Source organism: Chenopodium album, chromosome 20 (genome assembly GCF_948465745.1).
Source record: "Chenopodium album chromosome 20, dcCheAlbu1.1, whole genome shotgun sequence".
NCBI lineage: Eukaryota > Viridiplantae > Streptophyta > Magnoliopsida > Caryophyllales > Amaranthaceae > Chenopodium > Chenopodium album.
In genome coordinates, this window is record NC_137853.1 from 5,393,367 (window position 1) to 5,408,198 (window position 14,832).

Here is a 14,832-nt window from a genome sequence, read left to right on the forward strand (position 1 = left end):
CTGAAAATCAGGGTGATGTACCATGGTATCAGGTCTGATACTTTGATTTAGACTTGAAGAGATCGCAAGCATCCAACGATGACAAAAGACAAGTTTAAAACCATAAACTTACATATTAGAACATCTCCAGTCACTCCAGTATAAAAAAAATTAGAACCAACCACTCTTCCTCTAATTAAATACAACACAACCACTCCACTAGACCACTAGTACTCCCAATTCAATGTCAACGAATGCAGATTCAATACAAAATAAGGAAAACCTCTAAGAAAGACTCCAATCTCCAGACCCAGGAATACTAGCTATACAGATAAGCACAAGTCTTAAAATTCACCTGTGACTCAGGTTGCCACCACTGCTGCAGAGCATGGGCTTTCTTCAAATCTGGAGCAGCCGCCAAGTTGATTGTTAAGCAAGCTGAGGGAAGGAGATGAACTGGCTCTGCCTCTTTCCCGAATGCTGTCATCAAAAGACCCCCGAGGGAATGCTGAGTGGCCATTTTTTCAATCTGCCCCACCCCAAGCTTTTCCATCTTTTCCCTGTGCTGAAAATACCCAATATATTCCGAACATATATGATCAGCAGGATGTACATATAGGTTCGGGACCCATGTTGCCAAAGATGAGAAAGTCTCTACTGAACGGTTCTTCTGCTGAGGCTGCTTCACAGCCATGGCAAACGCAAGTCCGGCAGTTATCACGCTGCCAGCAACTCGAATCCCATGTTTGACTCCCTCGTGCTTAATTTGTTCTATTGGAGCCGATATGAATGGTGGGTTGAAGAGGAAAGTTGTGAGGAAGGTACCCATCACGGCCATTTCCTTTCCTGCAAGGATGGCCATGGCTGCTCCTAGAGAATGGCCTGCCAACCAAACGTTGCGATGTTGAGAAGAGGCTACCGTGTCTCTTACAGCTTGGACAGCAATTCTTGAACGAGTTGCTTTGTGAAGCCCTTGGCGAAGGATATGAAGGTCCAGCTCGATGTCACGTGTTACGCTGTCTCGGCTGGTTAAGGTGCCTCTAAAGGCGATCACATAATGTGGCATTACTTCCTTTGATTTACCCGATGAGGATGTTTTCAACTCATATTCATATATGGCTCCAAATATTGAGTGATCGACATCATCAACAAGCTGTCTGACAAGTCGGAAATTGAAGAACTCCCACCAAGGGGATGCAAGAGCATGCTTGGCATCGCGGTTTTCTTGACGGTCTCGCTCAAGGATATAGACCCCAGCAACAAGGGATGCAGCAACAGATCTCCGGTGATGTTCATTATCCCTAAATATGGTCAAGAGCAATAATTAACCTCCCATTCATCATAAAACTAAAAAATAACTTCCTTTTAAAAAGTTTACAACAGTTGCTAGAACACATGGTCAACTAAGCAAACAAGAGTAACAAATTCATGGTAAACACCAAAGCTCAATGCTCAAACATATAATATACCTTGATTTCTGACGTGTTAAAGACCTCAATTTTAATTAAATGATTCTTTGCCAATGGCACACTGTCCCAGTGGAAGAGCTAGCCACTTATCTATCACAACAATAGGGTAAGTGGTTGCCTTCTTAATCTATTTGTTAGGGGGCATTTAATGAGCTGTAGCACAATGCCAATAGTATGTTTTACTAAAGTTATCAAGGGAAAACAATAGAAAGAGGAAAACAAGAGGCTAGAGAGAAATACACAAAGCCAAAATAGGGGAAGGTGACAAAGTTACACATATGTAGGAAAACCTACACATCTAAACTCCAGCCGTGATGTAAGCAAAAGTGACGGCAGACAAAAAATCTGTGGAGCTCAAAATTATGAGAGCCACACCTGCTGCTCTATACATAGATTAAAGCAGACAATGAACCCAAAATTCAAGATAACCGCATAACGTTTGCTGTTTTGCAACATCCATCAAAATAAACATGCCTAAATTCTTCAAAAGAGTTCCTTCCAAGGCAAGGTATAAAAGAAGGTCATGCGTACACAACCATACCCCTGTAATAGATCCCAAGCACAAATGCCTACAGCTTAACAAAAAAATTGAGAAGCATAGACTGATCATAGACATTTGATTTACAATTCAAGGACAAAGAATAGTAAGTCTTTTGGCTCTGTTGCAAATGGACTGAAAAGTAAGACGCATAATTTGTCACCTATTTTTTGGTAGCATATAAATAAAAGCATAGATAACTTTTATGTAGCAATAGCATAGTTTACTCAGTAATTAAGCAATTAATAGACTTGACACTCTCAATCTACCATTCTACCCTCGACACTATCAAACTAAATAGTCATGAATATAAAGGTCTTACCAATCAACAACTGTAAGGTGCAATGGTCCAATGGAGTAGAAATTCTCCCTGTCATATACAGGTGCTACAATAGCCATGACAAGTTTACGGTCTCCTTTCTGATAACCTCTGATGTACTATCTGAACTCCTGAAGACAGGATAAGGGGTTAGAAGTAGTCTCGCCATAACAAGTCAACAACAGACTGTGAGCAAACAAATATAGCTATATTCAACAAGCTGCATCATGTGCACATTTTAGAACTATAAATAAAAATGTTGACTATTTTCCCCTTAAATATGATCGTACTTAACACACACACACACACAAGTACTTGATTTATCTTAGGCTCTTAGCATAGTTGAGTGCACGCTATACTATGAGTTTACGATAATTGCCACGTATCATAGGTAGTTTCCCCTCAAACTATATAACATCATTCCCTCGTTGAAGAATTAAATCTTCATCAATTACCACATAACATACAACCTAGAGAAGTGAACCAATTTGGCATTTTATGTACACATTCCACAGCCTATTAGTGAACTGCAAACAGCACATCATCTCAACAAATCAAGTCTGTTCCAAAAGCTGATTAAACATATTCACAATAATGAAAATTAGCTAGAGCTAATTAATACAGAAAAGATTCAGCAAACAGCCAAATATCATTAGGCATAATCAAATCACATATTCAATAAACGAAGAGCTAAAACAAATCAATGCTATATGCTTTTCAAATGGTTCATTGATTTTTCTAAAACTACAATCACATTAGGGTTTTCTTAATTCTATCTGGCTAGATGCGTTAACAATATAACAGCACCAAAGCCTCGAAATTCGTTCAAGTGCTAAACCTTAAGAATAAGTAAAGTGCTAAGCTCCATAGTCCAAAACACCTAAGATCAAAACAGTAATATTCCATGCTCCCAAAAAAAAAGAAACATCAAATGAAATCCCAAACTAACAATCATAAGAAACTTGCCAATCAATGAACATAAAAATGACACTTATTAAAAGAACCTAAATCATTGAGCCTTAAAACCCAGATTTCTTCCCTAAAGTTCTAAACTTTAGATGCATTTCACTCTATTGGTAAAAATGAAAATGAGGAATTACAACAAAACATAAACAACAATGTTCAAATTGATTAAAAACCAACCAAATTCAAAGAGGGGTTGCATAATTAAATAGGAAATTTGAAATGGGGTTCATCAAATGACAAGAATACCAGAAAATTAAACATTAACACAATAAAAACAATAAAAGGGGGAGTAATTTACCTTAAAAATTGAAGAATAAAACCGACAATAGTATTAGTTATAAAAAGGGGTTGATGTTTGAATGTCGTATTCAAAAAAAAAGGGTGGGAGGTTTAAGATGTTTCAACCTGGAATTACAAGGAGATGCACAGAATAGATCCCAGGAATGAAAGTGATTTTTGTGTGTTTTTAACGTTACTTGATTTAATTGAAAGGTATATAACGAAAATAACTAAACTGCGTCGTATTTGGAGTTTATTACGGAGTAATTCGTAATCATATTCAGGATAATTTTGTTGCTCTTTTATGCCATGGTAGAATATTGAGTAGGATTCTAGGATCACCTAATTTCGGCCTTTTAAGAATATCTTTAATTGGGATTGATTTGTTATATTAGTACTTTGCTAAAATTTGTAGAATAGAGATAATACGAGTACAAGTTTTATCTTTTTGAGGAACTGGAAATATAAATCAGGTAAATTTTAGAAAAATTTATTTCAATAAATTCATTAATCAAAAAATTAAGTTTTAACCAGTAAAAGTAGTCAACAAAATTAGTATAATAATATTAGTGAAATAATTTTAATTCAACAAAAATAATATGAAGAGAACATAGCCTTAGTAATATAATTAACACAAACTTTTAAATAAAACGGATGTCCAGTAAATTACTGAACATCCGTTATAAAGTGACAATAAAATGTGCAAAAGTTACACTAAAATGCACAAAAGTTACCCTGACATATATAAGAGATATTTATGCTTCATTGATAAATTTGACAAAAGTGACACTAAATTTGACAAAAGTAACACTAACTCTGACAAAAGTGCACCCGATGTACAGTAAATTACTGAAAACCGGGTGTATACAAAAGTTTTCCTATAATTAAATCGCTCGGCTTTCACTAGTAATGGCGCTCAAATAAGGCCCTGTTCTCTTACGTTGAAATTCAGTTCAGTTCAGCTCAACTCCTAATTTCCTTCTCTTATAAAATATTCAGTTCAGTTCAGTTCAGTTGAGTTCAGTCAATGAGAACATACCCTAATTGTGCGACATTAATTTAATTAATTTAGGGTCTGTTCATATCAGCTTAATTTCAATTCAGTTCAACTCTAATCAGTTCAATTCAGCTCCCAATTTTCTTCTCTCATAAAATATTCAGTTCAGCTAAAATCAGTTCAGTTCAGTAAATGTGAATAGACCTTTAGTTTTCACTTTGCCTAAATTTCGTCATCACTATTCAAACTTGTATGATATTATTAGTCCTAATTTGTCATCTTAATGTATGTCATCTAAGCTTGTTATCTTAATGTATATCATCTAAGCGACTAAGCTTGTCATCTTAATGTATATCATCTAAGCTTGTCATTTTCGAACTTGTGAAAATAAGGTGACAAGAATAGAATGTTGAACTATCTTACTTAGTAATTCTTGTCAATGTACTATGTATATAACTTATTAACCATAATCTTATACTTCCTAGTTCCTACGTTTCACAATAATCACATCATTTTGACCTTAAATTTTTGTAATAATATTTCAAATAAAATCCCTTTTTTTTCCAGATAAGGTGTATTGTTGTATTGTGATTAACACCACAACAATTAAATCAATGACAAAAGGAAATTTTAGTAAATATGTCTCCATTATTAGCCTAACTCACTATAGAAGTATAGAGTCTAGACCATGTTAATTAATGCTTATGGCCTAATCCTCTTACCTCTTTAACAAAAAATCAAAGAGGGCTAGCTTTTAACTCAGACCAGGCCAGCCCGTCCAATAATTAGGCAAGATTGACATTTTGGAATTTTAGAAAATAAACAAATGTTTTAAACAATTTGTCAATTCCACAAAACAATACTCTGTATTGGGTTATTAACTAGCCTTCTTGACTAATACCGCACGTTCTTCGCATGTTTAGAACAAAATATTAAGATATGATATTTACATACAACGCATTTTTCAATCAAATACTTGTCACATAGTAGAATGCACGCAATTAGCACATCATTATGTCAGAGAAACTAGAATCAAATCATAACGTTGTATCATGGAATTAATTTGAAGATTAAAGAAGAAAATCGGCAACTACTTCATCATGAACAACTTTCATTATCTTATTCAGATAAAACAAATCCAATATTTGAATTATTGTAGTACCAATAAAGAATCACGGTTCACTGTAACTAAAAAAATAATATTAATCAAATAATTAAATGAATCAAAAATAGCAGCCTAAACAAGGCAAAAATATCACTATAATTGGTATCTAAACAATAATAATCCTACAATAAACGCCCGAAAAGGCAATCGGAAAGTCGAGGGGGGCGATCGAGGGGGAAGAGGGCAAAAAATTAATAACGCATCCTTTCAAGTTGTTGCTCAAGCCATCTCTTCATTCACTAGCAAGCAGCTTCAGAATAGGTTGTTGAGATATACCATAACAGCTTCAGGGTGACTTGGATATTGAACTTTCCAGCAGAGGAAACTCAAGAAATTTCCAACAAATTACAGCTTGCAGAATTCAGCCCAAAAGAGAGCACATGCAAAATAATTGATCTTCTCAATAGAATATACTTTTTTTTTTCCTATTAAAAATTACCTATAAAATAAATTAGATAGTTACATGACATTCTTAGCCCATTTACACTAACATAATACTATATGCTTCACAAATAGGCTTTTTATATTACTAGCATTATTTTCATGCTATATTCCTAGAGTTAGGCTGGATGAAACTGTGGTGTATGGTGGTGTAGCAACAGGTGGTGGCTGTACCAATGGGATTAGATTGTACATAGGTGTGTGTATATTTGTTCTCTGTGCTGGTTGAATCAATCAGTCCTCGTTATCCGGTGAGCCATAACCATAAGGATTCTTGCTAGCCCAGTTCCATTGATCACGGCACATCTCATCGATCCCAAATTTGGCCCTGCAGTTGCAAAATATTATTGTCAGATACCAATGTTTCTAGATTAAAGATCAAGGTAATCTATAGAACAAGTGACTTTCAGTTGATGACTGTCATAAGTTTCATTGAATCAGTCAGACTTACTTCCAATTTAGTTCTCGCTCTGCTTTTTCTGTTGAGGCATACACAACCTCAGCATCTCCAGGGCGTCGCCCAGCTGTTTCAATAGGAATTTTCTGAAAAAATAATAGTAGTTAGTTCACCAAGGTTTCAAGGTTTGAAGCAAATGGGGATCCCCATGATATGTTCAGATGCAAGAAAATGCATGGGAGTTGGGACACAAAATGGCAGAATCAGTGTGTTTGCACATATGACATAAAATTGACAAAAACGTGATCTTTACTAATCTCAACAGAGGAAACAGTAAAGGAGCAAATTTTCTTGCCATAAAGAAGAGATAACTATATCCCACATAATAGTGAAATGGAAGTCAAATGAAAAAACAGTGAAGCCAACTACTAAGAATATGCCAGTCTAAGTCCAATCAAAGTTCCTGGGTGAACCAAGCCTGCAAGTAAACAACTTCAGAACACCAAGGGGAGAAGATTCTGCCCTCTAACAACATAAATTCTGATACAGTAATGTCAACAACAGTTCTTAAGGATATAACTACATATTTGTGGCCAAAACAGTAAACACTTAGCAGTACAGAAGAAGCAAATATGATCGATCCAAGAAAATAGAACAGAAAAATTCAATTAAAATGGCTATGATGAGAAAATTGTTTGAAAGGTCTTTACCTTTCCCGATGCTTTCTCAAATGCTGCTACCATCTCCAAGACTGATGTCCCCTTACCAGTTCCCAAGTTGTAGACTTCACAGGCTGCAAATTAATTTCCTTGTTTGTAAGCATTTACTAGATATCAGAACTAACTTTGTACGGAGTACAAGTTTACTGTTTTTATTTATAATACATTGAATTGTCCAGGCATCTTATGAGAGATAAGGGGGAGAAACTGCTAGTCTATATTTATGGCTTCATGCCAAAAGCTCTAATAAGAGGTTTTTGACAAAGGAGAACGCAAAAAAGATAAACTCACTGAATAAAGAAGTTTACTTTGGGAGTTTTAGCATACACTGACCTATGTTAGAATCAAATAGCTTCTGCAGTGCCGCTATGTGTCCATCAGCTAAATCAACCACGTGAATGTAATCCCGAACCTGGAAGACAACTCTTCTTAGAAAACATAGATTGCAGTAAATTCTAATCTAATTTCACAGAACCTCAGATACTTTGACATGTAAGAAAGATAATCTAGCCCAACAACAGGAAAAAGAGAATGAAATAAGTGGCTTCAGGCAATGGAACAGAATGATATGTTTAAAGGTTTTAAATAGTGGACCAAAAAAAAGCTCCTAAATTAAACAGGAGGACACATTAGCTAGACACACAAAGGTTCAGAACAATTGGTTATCAAGATTCCTGGTTAACATACCCCAGTGCCATCTTTAGTATTATAATCAGTTCCATACACCGTTAAATGAGGTCTTCTGCCAACAGCAACTTGCTGCACGTAAGGCATAAGGTTGTTTGGAACTCCTCGTGGATCCTCACCAATATGCCCACTGGGGTGAGCACCAACTGGATTGAAGTATCTGAGAAGAATAATCTTCCATTCCTTATCAGAATTCTGAACATCACGGCATATTTCTTCAATGAATAGCTGAAACAGGATAGCAAAGCAGAGATAAGTTTGAGGAGTTGATCATTGAATTCAAATGAAGGTACCCATTGAATTTCTGACATTTGGTACAAGCAAACAAAAATGAGAATTTTTTATATATACTCTTAAGCACACCTTGGTTCTTCCATATGGATTTGCTGCAGACAAGGGAAACTCCTCTGTACATGGGACTTCTTTGGGCCAACCGTAAACAGTTGCTGATGATGAAAAGACAAGCTGAAATGTATAGAAAAAGAAAATCAGCAAAAATAACTATCACGAAGTTACAATATGAATTTGTTCTGTTTGCTGGCCACAAGCAGGCATAACAAATAGCTGCAGGAAAACCCTATGAACGCAACCTGGCATAAAAAGCATATTTTTCATATGGCCATATATTATGTATTCAGCCAAGCAAGAACACAAGATCAAGGGAAAATATAAGGTTGCATATGCGATAATAAATCTACAATAAAGGAGGAAAATTATACCGTCTTGCATCCATGAGCAGACATAACTTCCAGTAGATTAACTGTACCAATGATGTTGTTATTGTAATAAAGCAATGGTTTTTGCACACTTTCACCAACTGCTTTCAGTCCAGCAAAGTGAATGACAGCATCAAATCTAGAACCAAAAGGGCAAAGAATGTAAATGAGACGAAAATAAAGCAGGAGAGAAATTTGTATTATAGTAAGAGCTAGAGAAATTGACAATGATTATACAATGGCCTTACTTTGTTGAAGAAAAAACTGCTTCGAGAGCTGGTTTGTCCCGGAGGTCCACCTGCAGCAAGGTTAAAATTTAAAATAAGAACTCTGTTGCGTAAAGAGGATTATGGAAAATAACATTCTGAAGAAAAATAACAGCATAAAATTGATGACCGGCAATGTGCAAAAAAAATAAATTCAAAAAGGCTTCAGGACTAAGTGCAATGCAAGAAATCAAAAAATTATTGTAGATTTGAATTGCTGCAGTCAACATATCTGTAGGGAGGTTCACCTTTACTTCAATTAACAGTGATCATTTATAAATCTAGCAATTAAAGAACAACAAATTGCTTAAGTATATCACATGGAGTGGTGATGAAACATAGAAGCAATGAAAAGCTACTCTATATGATAATGGTCCCGTTTCCATACCATCATTACTCGGACTCTTTATTTCACATAGTGACATGTTTAACAATACTCAACGCTTCATTTGTTCCAAAAATGAACATATTTTGCATTAAAATAGCTGACCATACCACCGGACATAAGGTAAATGAATTCAATTTTAGCACTAGAATTGAGCTGGAACGACATAGATCTAGACAAATTAGTTACTATACTTCATTCTCCCATAATCTAGCATTATAAAATAACTAATGATGACAAAACGTAGAACTCGAACAAAGCTGATTAAAATTGAATTACTAAGATCAAACATAACATTGGGAGCATTCCATGATCATTTTTTTTCCCTCTAATATAATCACGCGAATTTTAAAATATACGAATTATACTATATATGAATTAAAAAAAAATCATCAGCATAAAATAATTTCCTTCCAAGAATATTTGTTTCCAGAACAGAGGATTGCTTACTAATTACTCATATTTTTACATGATTATACCTTAAGAAGTAACTAGTAATTTCTTGACAAGTGTACCATGAGCTTAGTATTATAAAGTAATCTAATTAAAAACATTTTTTAATCAATTATATACTCCAACATTATGAGAAATGCTGTATTAATAATCAATGTTCAACCTCAATGAATGTTCAATATTTTTTAATCGGTTATACCTTGGCATTACGAGATATATTAATAATCAAAGTTCAACCTCGACATATAGAGTTATTGTGTGTTTTAAACACGTACTCAGTACTTTGTACGAAGTATTATACAAGTCTACACCCTATTCGTAAAATTACTAAGGTGACAACCAAATAAAGCTAAATGCCAACAACATAATAAGAATCTTCTAACGCAGAGAAATTAAATTAAACAAGTCAGCGTTACAATAATAAAATAAAACCCAAACTTTATTATTAGTAAATTTATAATCACAAATAATAACAAAACGTAACTTTTTTTCCAATAATATAGTAACACCATTTTCATAACTTCCAAATGTAATGGAAGAATTTATTCCACCACCCAAAAAAATAAAGCAAATTCCATACAACCCCTAAAAGACTAAAAGTATACAACAACCAAAGAACGTGAAAACAATGATTATATTCACAAGATACCACATGCTTCACTATTTAAAATTTAAAATTAAAATAAAAGTAAAAAAACAAATTCAAAATTCCCCCAAAATTAAATTTTAAAAAAAACGAAAATAACCCGAAGTAACGCGTTCAAAATTCCACAATTATGAAACGAGCATTTCCTAAATTAAAATTAAAATTAAAAAAAATTAAATTCAAGAATTTACACGATCCACCGACTAATCGATAAACCCAAAATTAAATCAAAAATCAATGAAAATTCCACAAAACAAACAAATTAAAAATCAAATGAATGACCTGGTGAAAGGAGAGATTGGAGGAGAACTCAGCGGTGAGTTCCTTGACTCGGTGAAGAGCGATTTCCGAGGAGTTATCGAGATTATCAATGACAACTACCTTATAACCGCCGAGTAAAAGCTGAACAACGGTATGACTACCAATGTAACCGGCACCACCGGTGACGAGAATATTCTTAGCCATTGATTGAAAGACGAAGTAACAGGTAATAGCCGGTGGAATTGGGTGGTTCTAGAAAGATCTATCTGAGAGTAGGAGTTGAAATGGAGGATGAAGAGAGAGAAGGGGTTAGAGAGAGAAAGAGGAAAGAGAGAGAAAAAAGGTGGTTGAAGGGTGTAAGGGAGAAGGAGGAGGAAGAAGAGTATATATAACAGAACATTCCCGCAAGGGCGCAGCTAATTGTGTTGGTTGGAGTTATTGTTGATTGTATAATTTGTATTTGTTTGTTTTTGTTGATCAAAAGTTTTGGGGTGGGATGGGATCCCAATGGGGTTTTGTAAATTATACGGAAATTGGAAAGACTACTAGACTTGTTGAGAGATACTTGCAGATTTATTTGGGGTTTTTTTTAATTTTTATCGTTTTACCTTTTGTTATTTTAACTTTATTTTATCCGATTGGGTGTTTTGTTTGTGTGTTTGAGTTGGCGAAAGACTTTTGACTTTTCAAGTCCGATGTGGTAAGGCAAGGCGACTAGGCTAGGCGCATTATGAATTTCTCTCGTAATTTATTTATTCTCTAAAACTAGAATTTTATGAAACTAGGGTATCCTACGCGCGCATCCGGCTAGCTCTTGCGGAGAATTTTTATTGACATGTATTTATACCGTTGGTTTAGGTGGTAGACCTGGTAATTTTAATACGTTCACTATCTACTTTATGTGTCTATGTGGTATATTTGTAGAATAGTATAAGAAAGCCACAAAAAATATTTTAAGACAATTATTTTTTAGAACCCTAAAAAGTTTGATAGTGTTATTTCAAAATTATTATTAAATAATATTTAATTGATTTGCATCCCTTCATATTTTAAGCGTCGAGTGTTAGTTTAGAACTCTTAGCTTTATTGATGTGCATGTTTCAATAATACTTAGGGTTCGTTCACATTTACTTAATTTCAGTTCAGTTCAGTTCAGCTTCAATCAGTTTAGTTCAGTTCAGCTCCTAATTTCCTTCTCTCATAAAAAATTCATTTCAGCTCAATTCAGTTCAGTTCAGTTCAGCTCTAATCAGTTCAGTTCAGCTCAGTTTAGTAAATATGAACAGGCCTTTAGTGTAATATTTTTAGCGTGTTTTTCTTCAAATGGTTTTTTTGTGAGTTGTGGACCTGTGGTCATATGGACTATGGAGTAATAGTTGTAAAATGTTGCAGCTAAATACTTAATAATATATAATTTTTCCTCTATCTTAAATTCTCTCAATAATTAATACTAGCTATTTTTTTTTCCTACCATCTATTGATTTCCCTTGATTTTAGAAATTTTAAGTTCTTTATACCTCTTGATAACATTCGTCTGCTCTAATATCACTGTACTATTTAATATGAATCTCATTCAAATTCTATTATGTTTTTTATATGTACTATTCAAAAGCTAATAAACCTTAACGTTAGTTGTAATTAAAGGATAACAAGATAGTAAATAAGAAGAGCAATTACAAATGAGTAAAAATAAACAGTATCTTGGTTATAAACCGTCTCTTTGTATATACAATTTTTTTTCTTTTTAAATAATAATAATATCATATGAAGTGTAAAACATTAGAATTTTTTTATTTAAAAAAAACATTACATGTTTTTTGTGTAAAAAAACTGAATTAATTGATGATATATGAATAAAGAAAAAAAGCATTAAATATATTAATGATAGTAAACATATTAATGAGGGTAAAAAAGTAAATACACATTTTGCACACAATTTGGTACACATTTTTGAGGGTATAATTGGTAGCACACTATTCCTAAGAGTTATTTTCTACTTTTAATTGGTAGCACACTATTCCTAAGAGTTATTTTCTACTTTTTATAAGGTAGGGATTTATCTTGTAACTTTTTTATGATTTATTCTCTCTATTTTTGATAGTCCAATGAAAATTCTGTTGCTACTCCTCATTAAATTAAAATCGATTCGTTAATTGAAAGTTATATAACAGATGGTACATATTTTTTATTTATTGTGGGGTTTAGAGAGTCATAACTCATAACACAAGGCGGATAATGAGATTTGATTTCATGATCCCCTGGAATCGAGCGAAAAGTTCTAACTAGTTAATCTATCCTTCACTCTCACAAATGGTGTATGAAGTGAGACTGGAAATAATAGGAGTATCAAATTGACTAGATGAAATTGTCATATTGTTGTATTACTTGTACTCGTCTACGTATATAAGATTCAACAAAATTACGGTACATTATATATTTATATAAGATTCGACAATTACACGCCAACAAAGTATCTTAAATAAATTCATGTTTTATGCTCTATATAGCCTTTTTGAAATGTATTTGTTGTCTTTCTCTTTTTCTTTTTTCTTTCTTTCTTTCTTTTTTTTTTTTTTTTTTTTTTTTTTTTTTTTTTGTAGTAATTTGGATTTGAGTTGATCAATATTATCGTGTTTTTAAATTTTCCAATTCAACTGTATGGAAAAATTGCTTGATTGTCAGATTGTGTAACTGTGCTCAGCTATTTGGCTAAAACAAGCTTTAGTGCTTGACTATGGAGAATAATAATAATAATAATAATAATAATAATAATAATAATAATAATAATAATATTTATTATTATTATTAAAGGGTGTTTGTAATTGATATATAGGGCCGTTTAATTAAGTTACACATGTTGTACAAAGCTGTTATTGGATACAATTGTGCAATTGGGCAATTGTACGTAGTTAAAGATGGTGTTAGTATTTGGTTGAATATGTAACAATAATTGAAATATGGTTTGTTTAACACTCGACTAAATGTCTATAAATTTATATATACGGAGTATTTTATAATTTCAACAAAAGTGTTGTGGCTCTGTGGGTGATACTTAACAAACAAAAGTGTTGTGGGTGATACTTAATTAACTAGCTATGCCACGCTCAATCCCTCCATAGGTGTAGTTGTAGTTGGTTTGTTTTGGTTTTTGGTTTTTGTTTTGTGCTTTGCTTGATATTACTTTGAAACTCATGTTTCTCATATGAATCAAAAATAAAAATGAGGTTAGGTATTAAAATAGTGATTAAGGGTCTGTTCACATTTATTTAATTTCAATTCAGTTCACCTCCAATCAGTTCAGTTCAGTTCAGCTCCTAATTTCCTTCTCTCATAAAATATTCATTTCAGCTCAGTTCAATTCAGTTAAGCTCCAATCAGTTTAGTTCAACTCTAATCAGTTCAATTTAGCTTAGTTTAGTAAATGTGAACAGACCTAAGGTTGAGACTTATTGTACAATAGGTTATAGACCCTTACAATACTTGTAAGCTCAACTCTCCCACCCTAACTTTAACTTGTACTCGTATTATCTTGTGATTTATTTGCACAAATAAATATCTTATATTTTTTTAATATCATTTGCCTTGGTTGACCTGGCTTTATTTACACAATATTAATAAATAAAAACACAAGATTGGACACTTCCAAATTTCCACACTTCAAGTTGTTTGTATTGTTTAAGAGAGCGACAAATATAGCACAAATGTATGTAGTATTTGTTAGAGTAAATATTATTATATACTGTACTTTTTATTTCGAAAGAAATATTTGAAATATGTTAAGAGTTAATTAAATTAGTCAAGGTGTGAATGTCCACACTCCAATTCTTCATTGCATTTAATGTAGTAGCCAACCCTAATTGCCACCCTCTAAGGTTATAGCCCACAATGTAATAGTGGTTCTTACTACTATAAATAGCCATGTAATTTCACTTGTATGATGCACAAAAATATTACTAAGAGTAATACATAAAAGTAGTAATACTTCTCTTATTACCTTCTTCTCTTAATCCTCTAATTTCTATATATTTCATAACACGTTATCAGCACCATCTTCAATCAGGTATACTTATACCGATTATCCAATTTTTACAAAGATTCAATTTCCTTCACAAAATATATTTTGAGGAGTATGCTCTATAGTTGCCCATA

The 14,832-nt window shown here is 33.3% G+C and overlaps 2 protein-coding genes across 3 annotated transcripts; both read right to left on the reverse strand.

The window, feature by feature from the left end:
* Positions 1 to 19: 19 nt before the first annotated feature.
* Positions 20 to 3,824, reverse strand: LOC145598788 (GDSL esterase/lipase At4g10955-like). Of its 2 annotated transcripts, none has more exons than XM_081655178.1 (3): positions 3,570 to 3,824; positions 2,309 to 2,428; positions 20 to 1,280 (listed from the first exon to the last, which is right to left on the reverse strand). In XM_081655178.1, the coding sequence occupies exons 2-3, from the start codon at positions 2,383 to 2,385 to the stop codon at positions 299 to 301; spliced, it is 1,059 nt and encodes a 352-aa protein (XP_081511304.1). In that variant the 5' UTR covers positions 2,386 to 2,428; positions 3,570 to 3,824; the 3' UTR covers positions 20 to 298. The 2 variants fall into 2 exon arrangements, with proteins under 2 accessions (XP_081511304.1, XP_081511303.1); XM_081655177.1 differs by having other exon boundaries at positions 2,309 to 2,436; positions 3,570 to 3,822.
* A 1,908-nt stretch (positions 3,825 to 5,732) lies between these two features.
* Positions 5,733 to 11,175, reverse strand: LOC145597607 (UDP-glucose 4-epimerase GEPI48-like). Its single transcript, XM_081653810.1, has 9 exons — positions 10,705 to 11,175; positions 8,921 to 8,970; positions 8,676 to 8,811; positions 8,320 to 8,421; positions 7,957 to 8,184; positions 7,603 to 7,681; positions 7,261 to 7,343; positions 6,605 to 6,696; positions 5,733 to 6,481 (listed from the first exon to the last, which is right to left on the reverse strand). Exons 1-9 carry the CDS (start codon positions 10,885 to 10,887, stop codon positions 6,388 to 6,390), a joined length of 1,047 nt encoding a protein of 348 aa, XP_081509936.1. The 5' UTR covers positions 10,888 to 11,175; the 3' UTR covers positions 5,733 to 6,387.
* Between the last annotated feature and the right edge of the window lie 3,657 nt (positions 11,176 to 14,832).

Excerpts from the sequence above, each read along its gene's own strand:
- LOC145598788 (XM_081655178.1), bottom strand. The coding sequence starts at position 2,385 with ATGGCTATTGTAGCACCTGTATATGACAGGGAGAATTTCTACTCCATT. Across the intron at positions 1,281-2,308 it reads CACCTTACAGTTGTTGATTG|GGATAATGAACATCACCGGA; the intron begins GTAAGACCTTTA and ends GACCATATTTAG.
- LOC145597607 (XM_081653810.1), bottom strand. The coding sequence starts at position 10,887 with ATGGCTAAGAATATTCTCGTCACCGGTGGTGCCGGTTACATTGGTAGT. Across the intron at positions 6,697-7,260 it reads TTGAGAAAGCATCGGGAAAG|AAAATTCCTATTGAAACAGC; the intron begins GTAAAGACCTTT and ends TTATTTTTTCAG. Across the intron at positions 6,482-6,604 it reads GAGCGAGAACTAAATTGGAA|GGCCAAATTTGGGATCGATG; the intron begins GTAAGTCTGACT and ends TTGCAACTGCAG.